The sequence below is a fragment of the Orcinus orca genome, chromosome 3, assembly GCF_937001465.1.
Source record: "Orcinus orca chromosome 3, mOrcOrc1.1, whole genome shotgun sequence".
Lineage (NCBI taxonomy): Eukaryota > Metazoa > Chordata > Mammalia > Artiodactyla > Delphinidae > Orcinus > Orcinus orca.
This window is the reverse complement of record NC_064561.1, coordinates 14,494,333-14,520,955: the sequence shown is the minus strand read 5'-3', so window position 1 is coordinate 14,520,955 and position 26,623 is coordinate 14,494,333. Positions and strand designations below refer to the sequence as shown.

Here is a 26,623-nt window from a genome sequence, read left to right as displayed (position 1 = left end):
TTGTCTATTGTCTAGTGTTTATCACCCACTATAAGAATGTTTGTGAAACCCGGGTCTTGGTTTGTTTTACTCACTGTTACTATCAACACCCACAACTGAGCCCCCAGAGTACCTGGAAAATAAAGGGGCTAAATCATATCTGTTGAACAAACCAAGAGTAGCAGAAGCCAAATTTCTGAGATAGAGTAATGATATAAGGGAAGGAAATGAAGGCATTGAATATAGACTTTTTTTGGTAAAGAGCTTGGCAATATATGAGGATGGGTCACTGGGACAGGTCCAAGGAGGTAACAGAGCTTTGTGAACATCTATGGGTTTTAATTATGGATTAACAGATTATTCCTCAGTAAAGACCCTTCCTGATGTATTTGGTGCTGATCTGGTTGGTATTTCTGTCAGTAACATTAATGAAGACATTTACAGTTTGCTTGTTATATGTCTAGGTAATACTGACCGGATCATGATTCAAAAATGCCTAGACAGCTCTCTCACTTGCCCTCTTGCATCTCTTACAAGCATCCTACATTAATAAATCTAGTTCTTGCCTATCACTGTGCCTCTCGCTGAAGTTCTTCTGCCCTCAGACACAAAGAACCTGAGCCTCAATAAGTCCAGACACCAGCACAGAGATATCTTCAAGATGGCAGAGTAGAAGGAGGTGCACTCACTCCCTCTTGTGAGAGCACCAGAATCACAACTAACTGCTGAACAATCACGGACAGGAAGACACTGGGACTCACCAAAAAAGATACCACACATCCAAAGACAAAGGAGAAGCCGTAACGAGATGATAGGAGAGGCACAATCACAATAAAATCAAATCCCATAACCCCGGGGTGGGTGACTCACAAGCTGGAGAACACTTATACCACAGAAGTCCACCCACTGGAGTGAAGGTTCTGATCCCCACGTAAGGCTTCCCAACCTGGGGGTCCAGAAACGGGAGGAGGAATTCCCAAGGAATCAGACTTTGAAGGCTAGTGGGATTTCATTGCAGGACTTCGATAGGACTGGGGGAAACAGAGACTCCACTCTCGGAGGGCACATACAAAGTAGTGTGCACATCAGGACCCAAGGGGAAGGAGCAGTGACCCCATAGGAGACTGAACCAGACCTACCTGCTAGTGTTGGAGGGCCTCCTGCAGACGTGGGGTGGGGTGGCTGTGGCTCACCACGAGGACAAGGACACTGGCAGCATAAGTTCTGGGAAGTATTCCTTGTTGTGAGCCCTCCAAGAGTCCACCATTAGCCCCACCAAAGAGCCTGTAGCCTCCAGTGCTGGGCTGCCTCAGGCCAAACAACCAACAGGGAGGGAACACAGCCCTACCCATCAGCAGACAAATGGATTAAAGTTTTACTGAGCTCTGTCCACCAAAGCAACACCCAGCTCTACCCACCACCAGTCACTCCCATCAAAAGCTTGCACAAGCCTCTTAGATAGCCTCATCCACCACAGGGCAGACAGCAGAAGCAAGAAGAACTACAGTCCTGCAGCCTGTGGAGTGAAAACCACATTCACATAAAGATAGACAAGATGAAAAGGCAGAGGATTATGTAGCAGATGAAGGAACAGGATAAAACCCCAGAAAAACAACTAAAAGAAGTGGAGATAGGCAAGCTTCCAGAAAAAGAATTCAGAATAATGATAGTGAAGATGATGCAGGACCTCGGAAAAACAATGGAGGCAAAGATCAAGAAGATGCAAGAAATGTTTAACAAAGACCTAGAAGGATTAAAGAACAAACAAACAGAGATTGACAATACAATAACTGAAATGAAAAACACACTAGAAGGAATCAATAGCAGAACAACTGAAGCAGAAGGATGGATAAGTGACCTGGAAGACAGAATGGTGGAATTCACTGCCACGGAACAGAATAAAGAAAACAGAATCAAAAGAAATGAAGACAGCCTAAGAGACCTCTGGGACAACATTAAATGCAACAAGATTCACATTACAGGGGTCCCAGAAGGAGAAGAGAGAGAGAGAGGACCCGAGAAAATATTTGAAGAGATTATAGTCAAAAACTTCCCTAACATGGGAAAGGAAATAGCCACCCAAGTCCAGGAAGTGTAGAGAGTCCCAGGCAGGATAAACCCAAGGAGAAACACGCTGAGACACATAGTAATCAAATTGACAAAAATTAAAGGCAAAGAAAAATTATTAAAAGCAGTAAGTGAAAAATGACAAATAACATACAAGGGAACTCCCATAAGGTTAAGAGCTGATTTCTTAGCAGAAACTCTACAAGCCAGAAGGGAGCGGCATGATATATTTAAAGTGATGAAAGGGAAGAATCTACAACAAAGATTACTCTACTGGCAAGGAACTCATTCAGATTCGATGGAGAAATCAAAAGCTTTACAAACAAGAAAAAGCTAAGAGGATTCAGCATCACCAAACTAGCTCTACAACAAATGCTAAAGGAACTTCTCTAAGCGGGAAACACAAGAGAAGAAAAGGACCTACAAAAACTAACCCAAAACCATTAGAATATGGTAATAGGAACATACATATAGATAATTACCTAAAATGTGAATGGATTAAATGCTCCAACCAAAAGACACAGGCTCACTGAATGGATACAAAAACAAGACCCATATATATGCTGTCTACAAGAGACTCACCTCAGACCTAGGGACACATACAGACTGAAAGTAAGTGGATGGAAAAAGATATTCCATGCAAATGGAAATCAAAAGAAAGCTGGAGTAGCAATACTCATTTCAGATAAAATAGACTTTAAAATAAAGAATATTACAAGAGACAAGAAATGACATTACATAATGATCAAGGGATCGATCCAAGAAGAAGATATAACAATTATAAATATATATGCACCCAACATAGGAGTACCTTAATACATAAGGCAAATGCAAAAAACACTTATAAAAGAGGAAATCGACGGTAACACAAAAATAGTGAGGGACTCTAACAGCTCACTTACACCAATGGAAAGATCATCCAGACAGAAAATTAGTAAGGAAACATAAGCGTTAATGACACAATAGACCAGATAGATTTAATTGATATTTATAGGACATTCCATCTGAAAACAGCAGATTACAGTTTCTTCTCAAGTGCACATGGAACATTTTCCAGGATAGATCACATTGTGGGTCACAAATCAAGCCTCAGTAAATTTAAGAAAATTGAAATCATATCAAGCATCTTTTCTGACAACAACGCTATGAGATTAGAAATAAATTACAGGGAAAAAAACATAAAAAACACAAAAACATGGAGGCTAAACAATACACTACTAAATAACCAAGAGACCATTGAAGAAATCAAAGAGGAAATCGAAAAATACCTAGAGAAAAATGACAACAAAAACACGACGATCCAAAACCTATGGGCTGCAGCAAAAGCAGTTCTAAGACGGAAGTTTATAGCAATACAATCCTAACTCAAGAAACAAGAAAAGTCTCAAATAAACAATGTAACCTTACACCTAAAGGAACTAGAGAAAGAAACCCAAAACCCAAAGTTAGCAGAAGGAAAGAAATCATAAAGATCAGAGCAGAAATAAGTGAAATAGAAACAAAGAAAACAATAGCAAAGATCAATAAAACTAAAAGCTGGTTCTTTGAGAGGATAAACAAAATTGATAAACCATTAGCCAGACTCATCAAGAAAAAGAGGGAGAGGACTCAAATCACTAAAATTAGAAATGAAAAAGGAGAAGTTACAACAAACACTGCAGAAATACAAAGCATCCTAAGAGACTACTACAAGCAACTCTATGCCAATAAAATGGACAACCTGGAAGAAATGTACAAATTCTTAGAAAGGTATAACCTTCCGAGACTGAACCAGGAAGAAATAGAAAATATGAACAGACCAATCACAAGTAATGAAATTGAAACTGTGATTGAAAATCTTCCAACAAAGAAAAGTCCAGGACCAGATGGCTTCATGGGTGAATTCTTTCAAACATTTAGAGAAGATCTAACACCCATCCTTCTCAAACTCTTCTAAAAAATTGCAGAGGGAAGAACACTCCTGAACTCATTCTATGAGGCCACCGTCACCCTGATACCAAAACCAGACAAAGATACTACAAAAAGAAGAAAATTACAGACCAACATCACTGATATATATAGATGCAAAAATCCCCAACAAATACTAGCAAACAGAATCCAACAACACATTAAAAGGATCATACACCATGGTCAAGTGAGATTTATCCCAGAGATGCAAGGATTCTTCAATATGTGCAAATCAATCAATATGATACACCATATTAACAAATTGAAGAATAAAAACCATATGATCATCTCAATAGATGCAGAAAAAGCTTTTCACAAGATTCAACACTCATTTATGAAAAAAACTCTCCAGAAAGTGGGCATAGAGGGAAACTACCTCAACATAATAGAGGCCATATATGACAAACCCACAGCAAACATCATTCTCAATGGTGAAAAACTGAAAGCATTTCCTCTAAGATCAGGAGCAAGACAAGGATGTCCACTCTCACCACTATTATTCAACATAGTTTTGGAAGTCCTAGCCATGGCAATCAGAGAAGAAAAAGAAATAAAAGGAATACAAATTGGAAAAGAAGAAGTAAAACTGTCACTGTCTGCAGATGATATGATACTGTACATAGATAATCCTAAAGATGCCACCAGAAAACTACTAGAGCTAATCCATGAATTTGGTAAAGTTGCAGGATACAAAATTAATGCACAGAAATCTCTTACATTCCTAAACACTAATGATGAAAGATCAGAAAGAGAAATTAAGGAAACAATCCCATTCACCATTGCAACAAAAAAATAAAATACCTAGGAATAAACCTACTTAAGGAGGTAAAACACCTGTACTCAGAAAACTATAAGGCACTGATGAAAGAAATCAAAGATGACACAAACAGATCAAGAGATATACCATGTTCTTGGATTGGAAGAATCGATACTGTGAAAATAACTACACTACCCAAAGCAATCTACAGATTCAATTCAATCCCTATCAAATTACCAATGACATTTTTTACAGAACTAGAACAAAAAATCTTAAAATTTGTATGGAGACACAAAAGACCCCATATAGACATAGCCATCTTGAGGAGAAAAAATGGAGCTTGAAGAATCAGACTCCCTGACTTCAGACTATACTACAAAGCTACAGTAATCAAGACAATATGGTACTGGCACAAAAACAGAAATATAGATGAGTGGAACAGGATAGAAAGCCCAGAGATAAACCCACGCACCTATGGTCAACTAATCTATGACAAAGGAGGCAGGGATATACAATGGAGAAAAGATAGTCTCTTCAATAAGTGGTGCTGGGAAAACTGGACAGCTACATGTAAAAGAATGAAATTAGAACACTCCCTAACACCATACACAAAAATAAACTCAAGATGGATGAAAGACCTAAATGTAAGACAAGACACTATAAAACTCTTAGAGGAAAACATAGGGAGAACAAACACTCTTTGACATAAATCACAGCAGCACATTTTTTGACCCACCTCCCAGAGTATTGGAAATTAAAACAAAAATAAACAAATGGGACCTAATGAAACTTAAAAGCTTTTGCACAGCAAAGGAAACTATAAAAAAGACGAAAAGACAATCCTCAGAATGGGAGAAAATATTTGCAAATGAATCAATGGACAAAGGATTAATCTCCAAAATATATAAACAGCTCGTGCAACTCAATAATAAAAAAACAAACAACCCAATCCAAAAATGGGCATAAGACCTAAATAGACATATCTCCAAAGAAGACATACAGATGGCCAAGAGGCACATGAAAAGTTGCTCAACATCACTAATTATTAGAGAAATGCAAATCAAAACTACAATGAGGTATCAGCTCACACTGGTTAGAATGGGCATCATCAGAAAATCTACAAACAACAAATGCTGGAGAGGGTGTGGAAAAGGGAACCCCCTTGCACTGTTGGTGGGAATATAAATTGGTACAGCCACTATGGAGAACAGTATGGAGGTTTCTTAAAAAACTGAAAATAGAATTATCTTATGACCCACTACTGGGCATATACCCAGAGTAAACCATAATTCAAAAAGACACATGCACCCTAATGTTCACTGCAGCACTATTTACAATAGCTAGGTCATGGAAGCAACCTAAATGCCCATTGACAGACGTATGAATAAAGAAGATGTGGTACATATATACAATGGAATATTACTGAGCCATAAGAAAGGAATGAAATTGGGTCATTTGTAAAGACGTGGATGGACCTAGAGAATGTCGTACAGAGTGAAGTCATTCAGAAAGAGAAAAACAAATGTCATATATTAACGCATATATGTGGAATCTAGAAAAATGATACAGATGAACCGGTTTGCAAGGCAGAAATAGAGACACAGATGTAGAGAACAAACGTATGGACACCAAGGGGGGAAAGCAGGGAGGTGGAGGAGGTGGTGGGATGAAGTGGGAGATTGGGATTGACATGTATACACTAATATGTATAAAATAGTTTACTAATAAGAACCTGCTGTATATTTTTTTAAAAATTAAATTAAAATAATGCCTAGAAAATGAGTCAAAAGAAAGATATGAAGAAATTTAACAGACCTAAATGTGAGGTGCCACACAGGTTGGAGAGGGCAGGATATATTGTAGAAGCCTTCTAGAGCGCCTATTAGCAACTCATCATGAGGCAGCGGTGTGCTGGAGTTAAGGGGTGGGTGGTGGGTTACACTGGACTGTATCTGCATTGGGTTTTCCTGCCTTTAAGCTCTTTGAGCCTCACGTTCTCGTCTTTCAATTGGAGACACTGATATCTACTCAGTGTAGTTTTTATGAGGCCAACTGAGATAACCCAATGTAAAGAATATGGAAGAGCAGTGATACACGGTAAAGTGCACGTATCAGTGGGTATTTTTGTGGTAGGCACATATATACAATGGAATATTACTCAGCCATAGAAAGAAACAAAATTGAGTTATTTGTTGTGACGTGGATGGACTAGAGTCTGTCATGCAGAGTGAAGTAAGTCAGAAAGAGAAAAACGAATACTGTAGGCTAACACATATATATGGAATCTAAAAAAAAAAAATTGTTCTGAAGAACCTAGGGGCAGGACAGGAATAAAGACGCAGACATAGAGAATGGACTTGAGGATGTGGGGAGGGGGAAGGGTAAGCTGGGATGAAGTGAAAGAGTGGCATGGAAATATATACACTACCAAATGTGAAATAGATAGCTAGTGGGAAGCAGCTGCATGGCACAGCGAGATCAGCTTGGTGCTTTGTGACCACCTAGAGGGGTGGGATAGGGAGGGTGGGACGGAGATGCAAGAGGGAGGAGATATGGGGATATATGTATATGTATAGCTGATTCACTTTGTTATAAAGCAGAAACTAACACACCATTGTAAAGCAATTATACTCCAATAAAGATGTTAAAAAATTAAAAAAAAGAAATACATTTGGTCTTTGTCCCCCATTCCCAGCTCAGAGGTCCTAAAACCCTGGGGACTTCCTGAGTAATAGGAGTGTCTCTTGTTATTCAAAGGAGCCCCTTTTGATCACACCTGAGTTTATGCTAATGAGGTAACTTAAGGTTGGTTCCCTAGATATGTCAGATGGGCTGATCATCAGAAAGCCCAAGTGATTAAAAAGTTGGAACTTTCAGCCCCATCCACCAACTTCCAGGAAGGAGAGGGGAGGAAGGCTGGAGATTAATCTCTATAAAATCTCTTGAACAATGAGATTTGGAGACCTTCTGGGTTGGTGAATATATCCACATGCCAGGAGGGTAAAGCACCCCAACTCCATGGGGATAGAAGCCCCTGGGCTCCAGACCCTTCTGTACTTCACCCTATGTGTCTCTTCATCTGATTATTTGTACCCTTTATAAAAAATGTAAATGTAAGTAAGTATTTCCCTGATTTCTGTGAGTCATTCTAGCAAATTTTCCCACCTGAGTAGGGGGTCGTGTGAATCCTCAATTTGTAGCCAAGTCAGAAAGAAGTGTGAGTATCTGGGGACCCACTACTTGCAATTGATGTCTGACATTGGCGGGGGTTGGTGGAGGCAGTCTTTTTGGACTGAGACCTTAGCTGAAGGGTCTGCAATAACTCTGGGTAGTTAGCGTCAAAATCGAATTGACTTGTAAGACACCCAGTTGGTGTCTGCAGAGAATTGGTTATTGGTGTTAGAAACACCAATATGTGTATTATTATCGACTGCAGACATCCAGTAGAGCTCATGATCTAATGTGATTGCCAGAAATATAAGGAAATCCCAGGCTTCACCGGTGACATTATAGTGCCCTGCCACAGGAGGTGAAAGTTCCACCACACATCTTTAGGAGTATGAGGTTCAGGTCTGGGCATTGTACTTCGAATAGAGACATTAACAGACCAACTCTCACCTAGGACAACATAACTAAATAGGTGAAGGTGCTAAGCCATGTCCTAGTTAAGGGTTTAGAGACAGCCAGGCAAAAGATGAGAAGACCTAGAGTGTGACTGTTGTCTCTGAGGAATTCAGATCAGCATCTCTTAGCAGAACCTGGGGAGCAGAACAAGGACCAACGCACAAAAAACAAAGAAGGGGCTGCATAGAAATAAGAACTGCAGGCAGTGTAGGAATGACCAGCGTGCCTAGAAATTTTTACCCGTAAAACGGGTGACTACCCACGTGAATGTCTTAGAAGCAAAGGTTTCGCTGCTTCACTGGGCTGCACAATTCCTAAGCTTTCTTTCAACTCTGAGAATCTCCACTTCTATATGTAATAGAGAAGAACAAATCTGACTCCATATTAGATCTGGTTCTTTTACTTTAACCTTTGTGCCCTGTTGCCTGAGCTTAGTCATGCTTTGCCCCTTTGTATAAGAATGTTGCCTGTAGCCTGAAATATACAGAATAGCCTATTCTCAAGGCTCTGACTTTGAAGAGTCATCCATGTGGAGATAAAAAGTTGCAGAATACAGGGTAACATTTGTCTTGCTGGAGGTTTATGGGAACAGTGTGACCTGACCTACATGGACAGTGCAAGAACAAAGGATTATAACACCAAGAAGTCTGCAACAACCACCCACGCCCTTCCCTCAACGTGCCTTTAAAAATGTTTGCTGAAACCCTTAAAGGAGTGCAGGGTTTTGGGGTACATGAGCCACCCATCTCGTTGCATGGCCCTGCAATAAACCTTTCTCTACTCCAAACTGCAATGTTCCAGTTTGTTTTGCCTCACTGTGTGCTGGGCACACGAACTTGCATTCAGTAGCATAGACATAACTAACTTACTAGCAGTTGGTAGTATCTAGTGCTTCAAACTACTTCAGATATTGTCTCTTCCATTCTTGACCCTCAACTTCATCTGATTAATCTTTTTTAGAGTAACCCCCATTCACATTTTCCAAACAATGTATCCCTAAAGATAAGTTGCTTTATTGCTGAGACACTCATGAAGACTTACCCCAGTTTCTGCAGGTTACATTGTGGATTCTTTGCTTTTTCACATAAAATTCCAACTCCTGAGTCTCCCAGAGCATTTTCTCCCAAGTAGAGTCTGGTCAGGGAATGGTTGGTGCTCAGAACAGATGCGAGATCATCACAACACACCGATGTGAGACAGCAACTGACCAACCTTCAGAGATGGCAGAATGTCACAACACCTCTCTCATCCCACTCCCCACTCTGCTGTGACTCAAGAAAGCACTTGTCCTGCCTTTGCCTATAGTCCAGTCCACACATGGAAAGAGCACATCCAAGCCCTTTATTAACTTTTTGCTTCTTTTTCTGGTTGGTATAATAGCATGTAAACACCTTCCAAGCCCATGCAATGTTACAACATCTTCCCAGATCTCTACATGTACTTTTATTGTGGCAAAATATGCATAACATAAAATTTACCATCGTAAACATTTATAAGGGTTCATTTATAAGTGCTACAATTCAGTAGCACTTAAGTAACATTCACATAATTGTGCAACACTACTGCTGTTTATCTCCAGAACCCTTTTCATCTTCCCAAACTGAAACTTCGTACCCATTAAACAATAACTCCCAATTCCCCTCCCCCGAGCCCCTGGAAACCACCATTCTACATCTTGTCTCTATGAATTTGACAATTCTAGGTACTTCATATAAGTGAAATCATACAATATTTGCCCTTTTTCTTCTGGTTTATCTTACTGAATATGTAGTCTTGTTTTGCTTTGCTTTTTTATAATAGCCACCCTAATGGGTGTGAATCAGCCCTACCATTTTCAAGTGCTTTCTTGTCTTCTTCAAAATTCAAGTCTCCCAGAAGCATTTAATGAAGAGCCGCATAGAATGTCAAGTGTCTGCATTGCTTTAGCATCATTTTTCCTATTCTGTGTGGACCAAGGCCCTGTCATCAAGTCCAAAAACTCTTCTATAGCAATGCAGTACATTGGTTTTATTTTCTCAGCTAGGTTGTAAATACCTTAAAGGCAAGCATGACATTTTGGATTTTTTAAGTTCCTCTCCAGGGCTGAGTATATGGCTTTTACTACAACAAACACTAACTGAATTAATTATTGACAAACACCCAGAGATAAACAGAGGGAATCCTCTGAGCAGCAAAGGCCATTCTCACACTAAAATTCCAAACCATCGTGACTCATTGAAGCCACAGCTCATACTTCTTGAGGGAAATTAGTTCAGACTCACCAGAGCTTCTTCAGATTGCAAAATAGATGCCTCAGTCCCACACACAAAAGTCTGATTCCAAAGTCTCCCAGGGCATTGTGGCTCAGATCCAGTTCCACCAGCTTCTGATTGTTGCTCAAGACCGAGGAGATGTTGAAGCAGCACTGATGGGAAAGGCAACACTGCCCCAACCTTCATGCCAAGCAGAGAAACAGAAAACATCAGAACTTGGGCTACTTTTCCGTCACTGCTTTCTGGTCTAGATTGGTTTTTAGCACCAGGAAGGGGCACTGTGTTCTCATGTTACGAAGAGAAAGTTATAACTAAATGTTTATGAAAGAAAGTATCATCTTATCAGAACTCCTGACTACAGCTCAAGACATATTGGGAAGTTAGCTGTTGGGCTCACTGGCTCACAGTCTGAGACCACAGCTGCCAGTGAACACCCTCCATAAATAATGGGCATATATATGAGTATATAAATGGCAGGTTCCTGCTTTGTAAATGAAAACAATGGTGAACCTATGGGTTCCACCTCTTTACCACATGTCCCTAACAGCTGAAACTCCTTCAGATGGATACCGTTGTCTCTAGGGTTGTACCCATCTACCTTTTCTCTTTGCCAACCTTGTCCCTGCTATACTGTTTGATGATTTAATCCCAGCCCTTCAGCTACACTGAAGGAGCAAGCAGCCCTGATTCTTGATTTGCTTTACACACACAAACACACACTCTGTCACCACCATCACCACCAGCAACAACAATTAGTCCCTATCAGAGGGGCGAGAACAACATTCCAGCTCATCTCCAGGCGAAGAGTTCAAATGTCCTGGGGCTTGTTGGATCATCTTTTCTGCCTCCATTTCCACACCAACTAGAAGCAAATGGATAATAGATCTTATCTGCAAAACATCTCATTCTCACCCATGTCTCCCCATTTGTGTCTCACTTTCTGGAATCACACAGGGGCACCCACAGGGGCAATGGGGAGAGTGGCATGGGATGATGGTGGAGAGGAAGGTTAAATGTCAAAACTAGCCAGAGCCTTGAAGGCAAGAAGAACAATTTATGATTTGTCAAAAGAGCAAAGATAAAGCACTTAAGCCATGATCAAAGTATACTTTTCTAAATAACACTCTGTCTTTTGTACAGAGAATGATTGGTGAGTGGCAAAAGTAGACGCAGGGAGACCAAACAGCCAACATTCATTCAATACGTAGTTTGGGGCATGAACACATGGTAAGAACAATGTCTCCAGACGTTATAGAGACAATTGCAGAACAAACGTGAATCCTGTCATGAGAGGTTTATGGTCTGAGAGTCTATTGCACTATCCAGGCAAATCATGGTGGTTGTTGGACCTGGGCTGATGGGGTTGAGATAGGCTGGGACCTGGGATTCTTTACTGCAGTACTTGCACCTGGACAAATATCTCCTCAAGCAACAGAATGCAAAGAAACTATAAGGGACTAAACATAACTGCATTCATGTGTGCAGTTGGGGCAAATTATGAACAATAAGATACAAAAAAGTCAAAACCCAACTGCCATTTCTGAGGTGCCAGGAGCAAAAGCAGGGTACTGCGCATGGTCCCTGAACACAGCACCACCAAGGGGGTGGCAGGCCACCTAAGCCACACCTCTGGCCCCTACCCTCACCGCATTTAAGGGACCAGATCACCCCCCCTCAGGGAGTGAGCAAGGGCACCTGTTACTTGTTTTTGCTCCCTTGTGCTGTAGCACGAGCCCCAATAAAGCCTTGCCTGGATTCATATCTGGCCTCTAGTTACTTTCTGTTGATTAAGGTGTCTAAGGACTCTAGTCAGTAACAGAGTGAGGATGAGGAAAAGTGGACAATGGTTTGTGTAATAGGTAAAATAAGACTGGTGATGGAGTGGTTATGATGAACAAGAGAGGAAGGAATGAAAATCTCCTGGAGTGGTGGACTTTAACACTGGCTGTGTGGCTCATCAAAAATGCAGATGTGTGACGGAAGACGGCTGGAGGGGTGGTCAATGCAACTGTGTGCTCAACTCAGGGCATGCGAGTCTGATTCACAGTGTGGGCTCACAGCAAGCATTTTATTAATAAATCTACAAGAGATTCCCTGTGACAATTTAACCTATGCAAACTATTTTGATGGGTTCCAGCCCAGGTAGCCATTGCTGTATTTGATGAAACTCTTCAAATCTCATCGGTAAGCATGGCTGATGAAGAAATGGAAGATACTGAAAGTCACGTCCTTTCATAACACCAACAAATGACTTAATTTCAGTTCCCCTTTATTCTTCCCCATCTTAAACTTCCCAAACAACTGTCCTCCAATCAATTTTGCCTTCCCATTTGCTATGGGCTGAATTGTGTCCCCCCCAAATATTTCATGTTGAAGTCTCAACACTTAGGACCTCAGAATGTGACTATATTTGGAGACAGGGTTTAAAAAGTCATTAAGTTAAAATAGGTCATTAGGGTAGGCCCTAATCCAACATGACGTGTTCTTGTAAGAAGAAGAAATCAGACACACACAGAGACCATGTGAAGACACAAGGAGAGGACAGCCAAACACAAGCCAAGGAGAGAATACGCAGAAGAAGCCAACCCTTCTGACAACTTCATCTTGGACTTCTAGCCCCCAGGACTGTGAGAAAATTAATTTCTGTTGTTTAAGGCTCCCAGTCTGTTGTGCTTTGTTATGACAACCTTAGAAAACTAATCACTAATCTGGTCCTTCTTCTCCCTTTCTCTCTCTCTCTCCCTCTCTCTCTCCCTCTCTCTCTCTCTCTCTCTCTCTCTCTCCCACACACACACACACACACACACACACACACACACGTGTTCTTACCACAATCTGCGAATGTTACATCCAGGTTGCTGGAGTGTTTCACATAGTACCTTCATCCCTGGGTCCCCCAGAGTATTGCCACTGAGGTTCAATTCAGTGAGGTTCCAGTTATCGCTCAGGACTGAGAAGATGCCCCTGCAAATGCTGGAAGTGAGATAGTTCACCAATCTAGAAATTGGAGGGAAGGAAGGTCAGAAAACAAAGTCAATCTCTAAGAATAGCAAACTGAAGCAAGGGGCCAGGAGTGGCTGACACCAGTTCAAAGGCCTCCTGGGAATTAAGAAATGAGTCACAGAGCCAAAGACTGTGCACCGAGGAATGAAAAAGGTCAGAGGAGGGCTTCCCTAGTGGCGCAGTGGTTGAGAGTCTGCCTGCCGATGCAGGGGACGCGGGTTCGTGCCCCGGTCTGGGAAGATCCCACATGCCGCGGAGCGGCTGGGCCCGTGAGCCATGGCCGCTGAGCCTGCGTGTCTGGAGCCTGTGCTCCGCGGTGGGAGAGGCCACAACAGTGAGAGGCCCGTGTACTGCAAAAAAAAAAAAAAAGAAAAAGAAAAAGGCCAGAGGAGACTTGGTAAGACTGTTCTACACACCTATGATTCAAAGAGCCTATGATGAATGGATAAAGAAGATGGGATGTATACACACACACACACACACACACACACACACACACCACGCAATGGAATACTACTCAGCCATAACAAATAATGAATTTTCTCATTTGCAACAACATGGATGGACTTGAGGGTATTACGCTAAGTGAAATAAGTGAAAGACAAATGCTATATGATATCACTTATATGTGGAATCTAAAAAATAATACAAATAAACTTATTTACAAAACAGAAAGAGACTCACAGACATAGAAAACAAAGTTATGGTTACCAAAATGGGGGGGGGAGGAATAAATTAGGAGGTTGGGATTAACATATGCACACTACTATAGATAAAATAGATAACCAACAAGGACCTACTGTATAGCAGGGAATTATATTCAATATTTTGTAATAACCTATAAGGGAAAAGAACCTGAAAAAGAATATATATATATACATATATATGTATCTGAATCACTGTGCTGTACACCTGAAACTAACATGACACTATAAATTAGCTATACTTCAATTAAAGAAATAAAAATTAAAAACTAAATTAAATTTAAAAATAATGAAATTTTGTTGTAACAACATGGATGAACTTAGAGGGTATTACACTAAGTGAAATAAGTGAAAGAGAAATACTCTATGATATCACTTATATGTGGAATCTAAAAAGTACAACAAACCAGTGAGTACAATGGAAAAGAAACAAACTCACGGATATAAAGAACAAACTAGTGGTTACCAGTGGGGAGAAGGAACGGGGAGGAACAAGATAGGGGTAGGGGATTAAGAGGTACAAACTACTATGTGGAAAATAAATACACTATAAGAATACATTGTACACCACAAGGAATATAGCCAATATTTTATAATAACTATAAATGGAATGTAACCTTTAAAAATTGTGAATCACTATGCTATACACCTGAAACTATATTGTACGTCAACTATACCTCAATAAAAAAAATAATAATAAAATTAAAAGGAAAAAACAATTAAGAAAGAGCCTGTGACTTTGGCTGACTGTGAATACCCTCTGGCCCTTCCCTCAGGCATCCTTCTCCTCCCTCAACAGTCGGCTGTCCTGCCCATGGCCCTGGACACTCTGCTAAGTGACCCAGAGACCAGTTCTCACCAGTTCTGCACAATAGCATCAGCAGTGCTCTCGAAAATCCCTAGGCCAGACCATAGGAATAAGGTCAGAATCTCTGAGGTGGGACCAAGCATACTGATATTTTTAAGACTTCCAGGTGCTTCATGACATTTTTTTTTTAGATTCTGTATATGTGTGTTAGCATACGGTATTTGTCTTTCTCTTTCTGACTTACTTCACTCTGTATGACAGACTCTAGATCCATCCACCTCACTGCAAATAACTCAATTTCGTTTCTTTTTATGGCTGAGTAATATTCCATTGTATAACTGTGCCACATCTTCTTTATCCATTCATCCGATGATGGACACTTAGGTTGCTTCCATCTCCTGGCTATTGTAAATAGTGCTGCAATGAATATTTTGGTACATGACTCTTTTTGAATTACGGTTTTCTCAGGGTATATGCCCAGTAGTGGGATAGCTGGGTCATATGGTAGTTCTATTTGTGGTTTTTGAAGGAACCTCCATACTGTTCTCCACAGTGGCTAAAGCAGAAACGAACACACCATTGTACAGCAATTATACTCCAATAAAAATGTTAAAAAAAAAAAAGACTTCCAGGTGATTTCAAAGTTCAGCACTTGTTAAAATGCAGATTCTGACTCCATGGATCTAGGATCAGGCCTGCAGTCCTGCACTTCTAACAGGCACCAGGTGGATGCCCACGCTGCTGGCCCTTCGAAGACTCTAGAACACGCAAAGCAAGCTCCTGCCCTCAGAAGAAGGCAGCTGTCATCTAGCAAGATGGGCATCAGGCTTGTCATCAGGAGTTTTAGTCTGAGTCTCCGCCAGCCTTGCTCACAGCTGTGTGATCTCTGTCAGATGTCTTGTTTACTCAGCTTCAATTTTAGAGCCCTAGAGAGCAGATCTTCTCCTCTTAGTCCCCCTCTCTCTTTCTCTCCCTCTCCCATCTTCTCTCTAGCTATTCTGAACTCTTTGCCATTGTCAAAATGTACCCTGCTTTCCCACGTCCCACCCTTTGAACCCACTATTCCCTCAATCTGGGCTGCCCTTTGCACATCCACGGCTCTCTCATGCCCCATCATTCAGGGTCCGGCTGTTCAAGGGCTCCACCCACGTGCTCCAGGTGCAATCCACCAGTATTCTTGCCAAAGCTCATCCTCTCTACCAACTGCCCTTGTTTCCTGCCTGTCCCCACAACCCAACTGTAAGTCACTGTGAGCAGGACCTTGGTCTTAGCCACCACTGAAGCCCCAGCGGGTGGTCCTTGATGACCCGACAGTAAATAGAAAAGTCATCCTGGTAGTGGTGCTGAGGCAAAGAGAGGGAGCCGAAAATGTATTGCTGCCAGTGAAAGGGTCAGCTCTCTTTCTCCTTAATTTTGTCCTATGTCAGGTGTCTTCTATAGCGGTTAAACCCAAGCATTCACAGAGCAGCCACCTCCCCACAGCCACTGTAGCTGTGGCAGTTTCTGTGCAAGGACTTAGAAGTCAAGTAACTCAATCCCATCACTGTACACACACAGCAACTGGCGTCCAACCCCCTAGCAAGGGGGTGAACAGACCCTGAAGGGGGTGCTGTTGATAAATGCCTGGCTGCAAACACAAGGTGGGAGCCTTGGAGCACTCTCTCCCTTCCAGCCCTATTTCCCTCGATTTCCCCTCATTGGTTGTTTCAGTGAAGCCATGTCCCTCCCCATTTTCTCCAACATAAGTACTCTTCCTCAGACCATATTCATGCTTTCTTCATACAAGAACCCATTGCACAAATCCCTTTACCTTCTCTTCCACTCACGCACATCCTATCAATCCTTCACGGCAGGCTCAAACTTCACTCCTCCAAGAAACCTCCCCCAAGCATCCAACACTGAGGGCCCTCTGTCCTCTGCGCTCCTGGGCAGAGTCAAAGGGGTTGTTTTGCCCCTTAGGTACTGATAGGGTATTATGCACTAAAACCCCAAGTACATTACAAGCAATTTGAGTTTACATTTTTATTCCATTCTTTCCCCCACAGAATGCCTTGTGCTAAATTGGCATCCACCAAACATTTGCTTTTTGTCTCATTGGCTTTTTTCTCATGGCGTTTGTCCACCTACCCTTTCTCTACTAGTCAATGTCTGCCAATGAAGGGGTCTGGTAGAAATGAGCGGGGGTGGCATTACTATGTACCTGTGGCAACTACATTTGCAAGACAGTTGAGAAGGAAGGAGAGAGAGCAAGAGCCAAGAGATAGGTGGCTAGAAAATAGAAGACATATACTAACTACCACCTGCTTGAAGCAGAATCTCCTTACCGCTGAGAATATGCAACATGAGGATCAGAGAGGACACAATCGTTCACATCAGAGTGTTGAACTTCCTCCTCTTTCTCCTCCTCCTCTTCCTCTTCCTCCTCCTTGGATGAGTTATGGAGCAATCTCAGGGAAAGTGATTCCATGTGGTGACAGTTCTCAATACAAAAAGAAGAAACCACATGGTCCATTCTCGTGGAGAGCTTGATCTCAATTTTGGGGAAATAGCCCATGGCCCTTTGCACAAAGTCCTCCTCCTGCATCTCATACAAACAGTAGAACAATTCCAGCTGGCTGGGCTCAATCTGTAGCATCTTGGCCTTGGCTTTTGCTTCAATCCATTTTAGCAACTCCAGCCTGATTTTCTGAGAGATCTTGCAACTCAGTTTTTTCTCCAAGTAGGAGGTTCTCTCCTGGTTTATAAGGCCAAAGAGAAAACGGACAACAAAAATCAGATACCCTTTTTCAAACTTGCCGTAGTTTTCGAGAAGGACCGTCACATCTCGGTTGGGAAGCTTCAAACTACTCTGCTGCATGTTCCTCATCTCCCCCTGATTCTCCTCTTCCAGCAGATAGTACATGGCAGCAAAGAACTCCTGGAAGGTCATGTGGATGAAGCTGTAGAATTTCTCACAGTCCACTTCCTTTTGGAATAGGTTCATCCTCAAGAAAGCAGACACATCTGCCTTCTGCAGGCCATGATTCCTGAGATCACACTCCTCAAACAGGATTTTCTGGTTCCAGATTCCATCTGCAGCCAATGAACAGAGACCCCAGAGAGTGGCAGAGTTGTGGTGCTCCTGGCTCCCTCCTTGGGACTGCAACAAACTGGAGAGGAAGAAGATATACACTGCAGTGGTGGTCTTGGATGTCCGAGCAAGACTCTTGCCACTGTCCATCTGCTGTTTCAGCCCCGTGCACACGATCCAGCAGACCAGGGGAATAAAGCACATGGTGAAGAGGATCTCATTCTCCTGAATCAGCCTGAAGGCTTCCCTGGCTTGCTGCTCATCTGAGAAATACTTAAAGAAATATTCCTTCTTTTTGACCTCTGAGAAACCCAGGATCTCCACATGACGAGCCCGGCCCAGCAAGTGCTGAAGTTTCTCCAGGGCCACAGGTCTTGTGGTGATGAGCAGAGAGGCCTCGGGAAGCAGTCTTTTTCTGATGAGACTGCTCAGGAGAATGTCTCCCCGCTCTACCTTCTGCCAGTTCGTGCAGAGTGCTTCTGTGCGCTCATCAAAGGCACCTTGAAGCTCATCAAAACCATCCATAAGGAAGAGGATCCTGGAAGGTTTGCTCACAATCTTGCCTATGGGTGGGTTTGGGCCAGGGCAGCAGCTGGCGATCAGGTCCCCCAGGCTCCTCTGCATCCCAAGGCTCACCTCCCGACAGTGAATGTAAAACAAATAGTCAAATTTGTCCTGGTAAAGTTCCTCTGACGCCCAGTCCAACATGATCTTCCTGGCCAGTATTGTTTTCCCAATGCCCGCTGCTCCCTGGAATACCACCGTGTGCACAGGCTCAGAGTGTTGGTCCTCAGGATCAAAAAGCAATTCCAAGTTCACGGAACTCACGGGGCCATCCTGCATCTTGGCTGAGGTCCTACCAATGGCCAGGAGCTCATGTTCTCTCTCCTGCTGGCTCCGGTGCTCCTTGATGAGACGTAGCCTGGTGAAGCGTTTGTTGAGGTTCACGCTCTCACCCAGACGGGCATTCCTGTCTTTGATACACTGGAATCTGCTTCTCACATATTTTCTGTACTTCTTACAGTAATCTGTGGCAGAGACAGAAAGTTAGATTTTGGAAGAAGCCTGAGCACATCCACCAGAGATGAGCTGTCAACAGGGGCCGGTGGTCTATAAGGAATGGTAACTGGAATTGAGGAATGGGAGTTGCAGTTTCTCTCCACTGCCTGGGTATGAACAGCCCCAGAAAATCTAGAGTGTCAAAATCTTCCTAGACACGGTGAAACAAAAGAACAGCAAAGCGTCATATGAACTGGCCCTGGCCAGGAGATCCTTTTTATTCAATCTTACTCCTTTAGGTAGTCTGCAGCTCATGCCTGATAAAACCTGAAACATTCAATTGTCTCCCCTTGGTTCTGGGACTCCAAGGAGCCATGCAAACATGAATCTATTCCTTAAGCTGAAGTGGATTTCCTGAGACAGGCCTTTTCACCCCCAAGGGGCAGGCACATGTTAGGATCACCAAGTTATCCACCTTCCTAGCTTCAAGTACCTACAGAACCAGGTCTCCAAACCCAACTAGAAGTGTCACCCCCATTGCTTACCTTTCTTTTTTTTACAAATAGAGATTCTGGAAAGGTACCCCAGTAAACCCATCCACTCCTCTTCAAGGCTTTCCTCCTGGCTTATCACAGAAACATTTGCATTGTCTGAGAGTAAAAGGAAGAAAAATTCAAAGTGTCAAAGGTGATGTCATTGAGATCCAATATCTAACACATGGCACAGGTCAAAGGCACCTGCCCTGAACATCTCCCAAACCAGAATACAGCTCAGTTGAATGTCCAGTTGGGGGCATCCCTGTACTCCTAATTTCAAAGCAATGGATACCACCCAGATTTATGTCCACACTGTATCCAGTCTTGGAATCTGTCTCCCAAGCCTGGAAATCAAACAGTAAACATGTGAGGCATCAAGGTTTCTTATCCTCATTTGTCTTTGGCAGACTCCCTCCCTGGTGCTCTGGTTTTGAGCCCATCCCACACACTTTCCAATATCCCCAAGATGGCTAAAGGCCAGCAATATCATCCTTCCTTGACCCCAAACACCTGAAATTCATCTTACCCATATCCTGAGTCTTCAAGAGTAAGAATAACCAATCTGGCTTATGTCTATTTCTCTGTTTCAGTATTCAGAATCCTGGCTGACTTTAGATTCACCTAGAAAGCTTTAAAAACACTGATTCCAGGACTCCACCCCCGGTGATCCTTTGTCAGTTCTCTGAGGTGGAGCCCAGGCACCATTATATTTTAAAAGCTCCAACATGCATCCACAGTTGAGAATCACAGATCTAAACAATCGCTGAATAACACATCCCAAAGAAGCATCTCACAGGAGAAATTAGACACAGTAGAATAAGAGCTAGGCACCAAGGGAAACACATGGGACAGAAAACTTTAGGTGGGCAGGAACCGAAGAGCTACATAAAGGATTCCTGATAAGTGTCTACTTATTCTGAATGGCAACGCTGTTCATCCAACACACACAAAACCACAAAACAAGATCGAAACATTAACTCCAACCAAGACTAAAATTTAATTCTTACCTAAAACCTAACCCTAGCCAGCACCCCCCCCCCATAAAAACAAAAAACTTCTAACCCTAGTTATAATTCTTCAACCCCAAAACCCAGATGTAGAAGCCAAATGGCACAGTGGTTAAGGGCCAGGCTTCCACCAAAGACACACTTGGCATTGAATCCCAGTCTTCGCTCTGATTAGAACAGAGTCGTGGGCAACCAAAACCTTTTCCAGGCTCACTTCACATGGTTGTGCAACCAAACTCCAGAATTATTTTTCATCTTGTAAAAATGAAACTCTATACCCATTAAACAGCAATTCTCCATTCCCTATTCCCTGCAGCCCCTGGCAACCACCAGGGGCTGTGGCTGGTTTATTTCACTCAGTATAATAAAACTGAAAGTTCATTTGAAAAAGCACAGGCTTCCTGGGGTTCTTGTGAAGAAAGAATAAAATCCACAAAAACTGCTTAGTGAACTGCTTCTGCCACTATGATTATTATACTTTAAAAAGGTTACTGAGTATGTAAGTACTGACACATTTATAACTGTGTTATTATACGCAATTTGTTTATAACATCCCACTGGTGTATGCCCTTGCTCTCATGCCCCCATATTATTTTTATCTCCCTCATTAGACCCATATTGCTTCCCCAGTTCACCGTGCTTCTGACCTGATGATTCATTTTTTTTTTTTGCCAGTAGAAATACATTTTAATTGACTTTAGACACGCCAATATGGACAGTACCGGGTTGGAAGAAAAAACAGGGTAAACATTCACTAGAAAACAGAAGTTTAAATATATAAAACTGACTTCAAATAGCATGGATATACTACCTACACACCACCATTTTTGTCTGACCATTTCAGAAACGCTGATTCATTTTTATTCCCCCTTTCTGCTAGCTCAACGTCATCATCCTGTGATTTTCTAGATTCCTCTGAGCCCATCCCTGTACCCTTCCCTTGCTCAGAACCAGAGCCAGAAGGCAGAACCTCACCCTCAGCATGTCCACAAGGATGAAGAGTATTTCTTTGATCATTCCAACACCCAAAGTAATGCCCATAGGAAAAGCTTTTCCCTAGAAATTACATAGTTCTATAAGGTGAGAGGTGATTGCCCCCTGAGCCATGGGAAGCAGAGATTCAAGTTTGTTGACTATGCAGGCAGACACATGAGGAGCTAGATGGAGACCTGGAGGAAGTTTCAGGCACAGGAGAGATTTGGATAAAGTGTAACTAATCAGAGAAGATTCCTAGCGGTATATGAGCCCTGACTTAGGTTTTTAAAGGAGTTAGAAAAAAGTAAACTGCTTTCCTCCATCTTCTCATAGCACTATCATGAGAAGAAAAAAGAAGATGAAGCCAAGATAATAAAACACGTGATTAAAAAACAAACATACTGGGCTTCCCTGGTGGCACAGTGGTTAAGAATCCGCCTGCCAATGCCGGGGTCGTGGGTTTGAGCCCTGGTCCAGGAAGATCCCACATGCCGCAGAGCAACTAAGCCCATGCACCACAAGTACTGAGCCTCTGCTCTAGAGCCCACGAGCCACAACTACTGAGCCCAACTGCTACAGCTACTGAAGCCCATGCACCTAGACCCTATGCTCCGCAACAAGAGAAGCCACCGCAGTGAGAAGCCCGCGCACCACAACGAAGACCCAACACAGCCAAAAAATAAATAAATAAAATAAATTTAAACAAACAAACAAAACAAATAAACAAACATACTAACTTTGATTCGTCAAAGGATACCATCAACAAAGTGAAAAGGCAACCCATAGAATGGGAGAAAACATTTGCAAATCATATATCTGATGAGAGGTTAATATCCAGGATATATAAAGAATTCCTACAAGTCAACAACAAAAAAGACAAACAACCCAATTAAAACATGGGAAAGGGACTTGAACAGGCATTTCTCCAAAGATAAACAAATGACTAACAAGCACATGAGAAGGTGCTCATGTCACTCGTCAATAGGGAAATGCAAATCGAAACCACAATGAGATACCATCTCACACCCATTAGGACTGCTACTACCAAAAAATATAAATATATATATAAAATAAGTGTTGGTAAGGATGTGGAGAAACTGGAACAATTGTACACTGCTAGTGGGAGTGTAAAATGATGCGGCCATTATGGAAAACATTCCTCAAAAAATTAAACTAGAATTACCAGTAATTGTAATGTAATGTAAATGTAATGTAATGTAATATAATCCAGTAATTCCACTTCTGGGCATATACCCAAAAGAATTGAAATCAAGGTCTCAAAGAGATTTGTACAGCCATGTTCATAGCAACATTATTCACAATAATCAAAAGCTAGAAGCAACCAGAAAGTCCACTGACGGATGAATGGATGAACCAACTGTGGTATATACATACCACAAAACATTATTCCACCTTAAAAAGGAACGAAATCCTGCCATATGTGACAACACGGGTGAAGCTTGAGGATGTTTATGCTGAGTGAAATAAGCCAGACACAAAAAGACAAATACTGTATGATTCCACTTATAAAAGGTACTGGAATAGCCAAATTCATAGAGACAGAAGGAGGTTGCCAGGGGCTGAGGGGAGGGTAGAATGAGGAATCGTTGTTTAATGGTTACAGAGTTTTGCAAGATGAAAAGATTTCTGGAGATTGATTGCACAAAAGTGTGAATGTGCTTAACACCAATGAATCATACACTTTAAAATGGTTGACAGTAAGTTTTATATTATGTGTATTTTATCACAAATTAAAAAAATACACTGTCTTCCTTCCACTCACCCCATTCTGGCTCATCCCTCTTAGCTTTCTCGTAAAGGTCTCTCCTGTTGATTGCAGCAAAAATCCACTTGGCCATGGCCCATGCTTTCTCCTCTCCATTGAAATCAATCATCAGAGTGGCTATATCCACGTGATCTGCTTTCTCTGTCTGACCCCGAGGAAGCGACGTGCAGCCCTTCTGACTAGGATAGTCTTCTAAGTGCATCTTGAATTTCTTAAAGTCTACGTCTTCCAGATCCTCCAGGTAACGAGCCAGCTTGCAGCGGACGCTTGCCATGCTCATCTGCAGCCCTGGTCAGAGTCCTTGGGCATAGGTCCACACTGGGAAATCGGGTGGTGAAAACAGCATATGGATTAGAAGTCTTTTAAGAAGTCTACCCTCAGAGAGAACTAAACTATCAAAAACCCAGAAGATTGAAAGGAAAAAAAAAAATCACCAGACTCTAACAAGTTGCCATCTTTAGTTTTGAAAAGTGAGTCAAATACTTACCAGAGAGTTTTCCTATTGACTTGACCCAGGAGTGTGTCCTGAGCCATGGAAAAAAAGGTGCCCCTGTGGAGAGAAACAATTAAACCCACAAACACAGTCACATTAACATTGCAATGTGTATCTTAAACCACTTCCTGATGCCACCTTGATGTATCACCAAGAGAACTTTGGTCCCACTGATCACTGGCTATGTGTGACCTTGGACAAATTCTTCACTATTCTTCAACTTCAGTTTCCTCTTCTATAAAATGACAGAGTGGAAAATATGTTTTTTACATTCCTTCCAACTGAAAGACTGGTTTCTTGTTTCTGTTTTGAACCAAGGAAAGATGAGTAAGGGACAAAAGAAGAAGGATGCCAGGAGTGAGTAACTATGGCGATAACAGGGAGCATATGTCTAGAGAGAGAAAAGGAGAGAGGACATAAAAGCATGTAGAGGAGAAGATGGTCTGCAATAGCCCTTTTAGCAGTCCACTGATTGATAAAAACTGAAATGAGATGGAACTTGGGGTGATAAGGGAGAATAATAAACACATATATTTCTTTAATGTCTCTTTGCAAAAATCACAATTATAATAATTATTAGAACTCACATTTATTGAGAGCTTCTCATGGGCTAGGGGCTGCACTGATGGACAAAGCCCAAAGGTTATATTCCTAGTCCCATGGGGTGGAAGTAGAGACTGAGTCTTAGGCTAAGTGACCTGCCCAGGGTTTCACAGCCAGGAGGGACAAAGCCAGGATTTGGACCAGGGTCATTGATTTCTGAGTCATGCCCCTAACGTTGCATTTTTCTCAGCTTAAAAAGTGTGAGACCGTTTCTTCCACCACTTAAGTAGGTATCTCAGTCAGATAGGAGGAAAAGTGATCGAAGATGATAAAAATAAATGGTTAAAAGGCAAAGACATTTTCCCAGGTTTTATCACACAGAGTCTTTCATTATAGTGTTCAACAACTCAGTTTCCGAACTAGAGTTTGAGTTCCACAAAGACTAGAAATAAGCTGCTCTATCTTTTGATCATACACATCTCCTAGATTTTAGATGGATGAACACATTGGCTTTGTTTGGAATTGATCCCTTCATATTACTGAATTTGGAAAAGCACAACATTAGCCCAAAGACATAAATGATGTTAAAGGAAGGGAGGGGCCCTGCGAAGCTTTGGAACTCTCCAAAATGGAATTTATAAAGAACACAGTTTAATGTTCAAGACATCTCAGACATGTTCATCTCTCCTTCTATCTTCATTCTTGCCGCTCCACTCCTGGCCTCGTGCACCCCACGCCAAATCCATTCCCTATGCATCTGGCAGGTGGCAGGAGGGGAGGGGGCACTCCAGACAGATCCACCAGCTCTGCAGACCCTCCCAGGTCCCATTCCATTGATCTTTCCATCCACATCAGGACTCTGCCTTTCCTCTGTGCTCCCCTGTCCCTAACCCTAGTGCACCCCACCCTGACCTTTACCTTCTCTGTCCCTTGGTTTCTAAAATACTCATTTGCTTTTATGCATCCCATCTATCCTCTCCCTGGGGGAATGCTTGGCAAATCTGCTGGAGTCATGGGTGTAAGCAGTGGTTTCTGCTCCTGTCCTCACCCCCCGTCCCCCCACACACACTCGCACTCGCACACATAGCACCCAAATACTGATAAACATAAAAGAACATTCCAGAAGCATTGTTGAAGGACAGACCTGAAGGCTGGCAAAAGAAATCTCTAGTCAGGTTCTGGCCCTTGACACAATCTCCCCATTCTTCCCAAGACCATTTCAGCCATCCCGCTCCACAGAGCTGGACTCACCCAGACACCAGCCTCAGGAACAGCCGGAGAGGAAACTGGACGAATTTTATAGCAGTCACAGCCCAGCAGGAAGGATGTGGTCTCACTATGGAGTGAACAGGCTTGCATCACAGACAAAGGCAGAGACTAACGATTACTCACATCACTGGATTTTCCAAACTGATGTTCTCAAAGCTGAGACTGGTTGTAGCCAGAGACGTCAGCCTCTCCTCCGTGGCCACTGGGGTAGAGAATGGGAGGAAATTCAACTGATACTCAGTGGATGTTCCCTGTAACTCTGTCAGCAGCCACGTGAGTGTTTTGTTGACAGCGAGGGGAGTACGTTGGAGAATACCATTAGAGCTGGTAAATAGAGAATTAAGAGCATAACCTGGCCATCAGACTGCAAATCCCATGCACTTTCAAGCCGTCACGTGGAGGCAGTCTGCAGACAGTACAATAACAATTGACTGTTATATTTTTAACCACTTTATTAAGGGTAAGTGTATACCTGTGAAACCATCACCACCATCAAGGCTGTAAACATATTTATCACCTCCCAAAGTTTCTCCCCACCCTATTATGATTATGATTTTGTGTGTGTGGTGAGAACACAATATAAGATCTACCCTTTTACCAAATATTAAGTACAGAATACAGTATTTTTTTATATAAATTTATTTAGTTATTTATTTATCTTTGGCTGTGTTGGGTCTTCATTGCTGAGCGCGGGCTTTCTCTAGTTGCAGCAAGGCGGGGGCTACCCTTCATTGTGGTGCGCTTCTCTTGTTGCAGAGTACGGGCTCTAGGCACGCGGACTTCGGTAGTTGTGGCCTCTGAGCT

At 42.3% G+C, this 26,623-nt stretch overlaps 1 protein-coding gene across 5 annotated transcripts in view; it reads right to left on the bottom strand.

Annotated features, from left to right (window-relative positions):
* The window catches only part of NLRP3 (NLR family pyrin domain containing 3), a 56,219-nt gene extending 30,409 nt beyond the window's left edge, over positions 1-25,810 (bottom strand). For 2 of the 5 annotated variants that reach the window (XR_007476769.1, XM_049708578.1), the window contains exons 1-6: positions 23,512-25,810; positions 19,756-19,860; positions 17,466-19,239; positions 13,456-13,623; positions 10,636-10,806; positions 9,416-9,586 (exon numbers count right to left, since the gene is read on the bottom strand). Coding sequence is in view for 4 of the 5 variants with exons in the window: in XM_049708578.1 (XP_049564535.1) it covers positions 9,416-9,586; positions 10,636-10,806; positions 13,456-13,623; positions 17,466-19,239; positions 19,756-19,860; positions 23,512-23,794 (2,672 nt within the window). In the remaining variant the exon portion in view is untranslated. The remainder of the gene's footprint in view (positions 1-9,415; positions 9,587-10,635; positions 10,807-13,455; positions 13,624-17,465; positions 19,240-19,755; positions 19,861-23,511) is intronic. The other 3 variants (XM_033401624.2, XM_004277644.4, XM_049708577.1) reach the window with 3 other exon arrangements.
* Between the last annotated feature and the right edge of the window lie 813 nt (positions 25,811-26,623).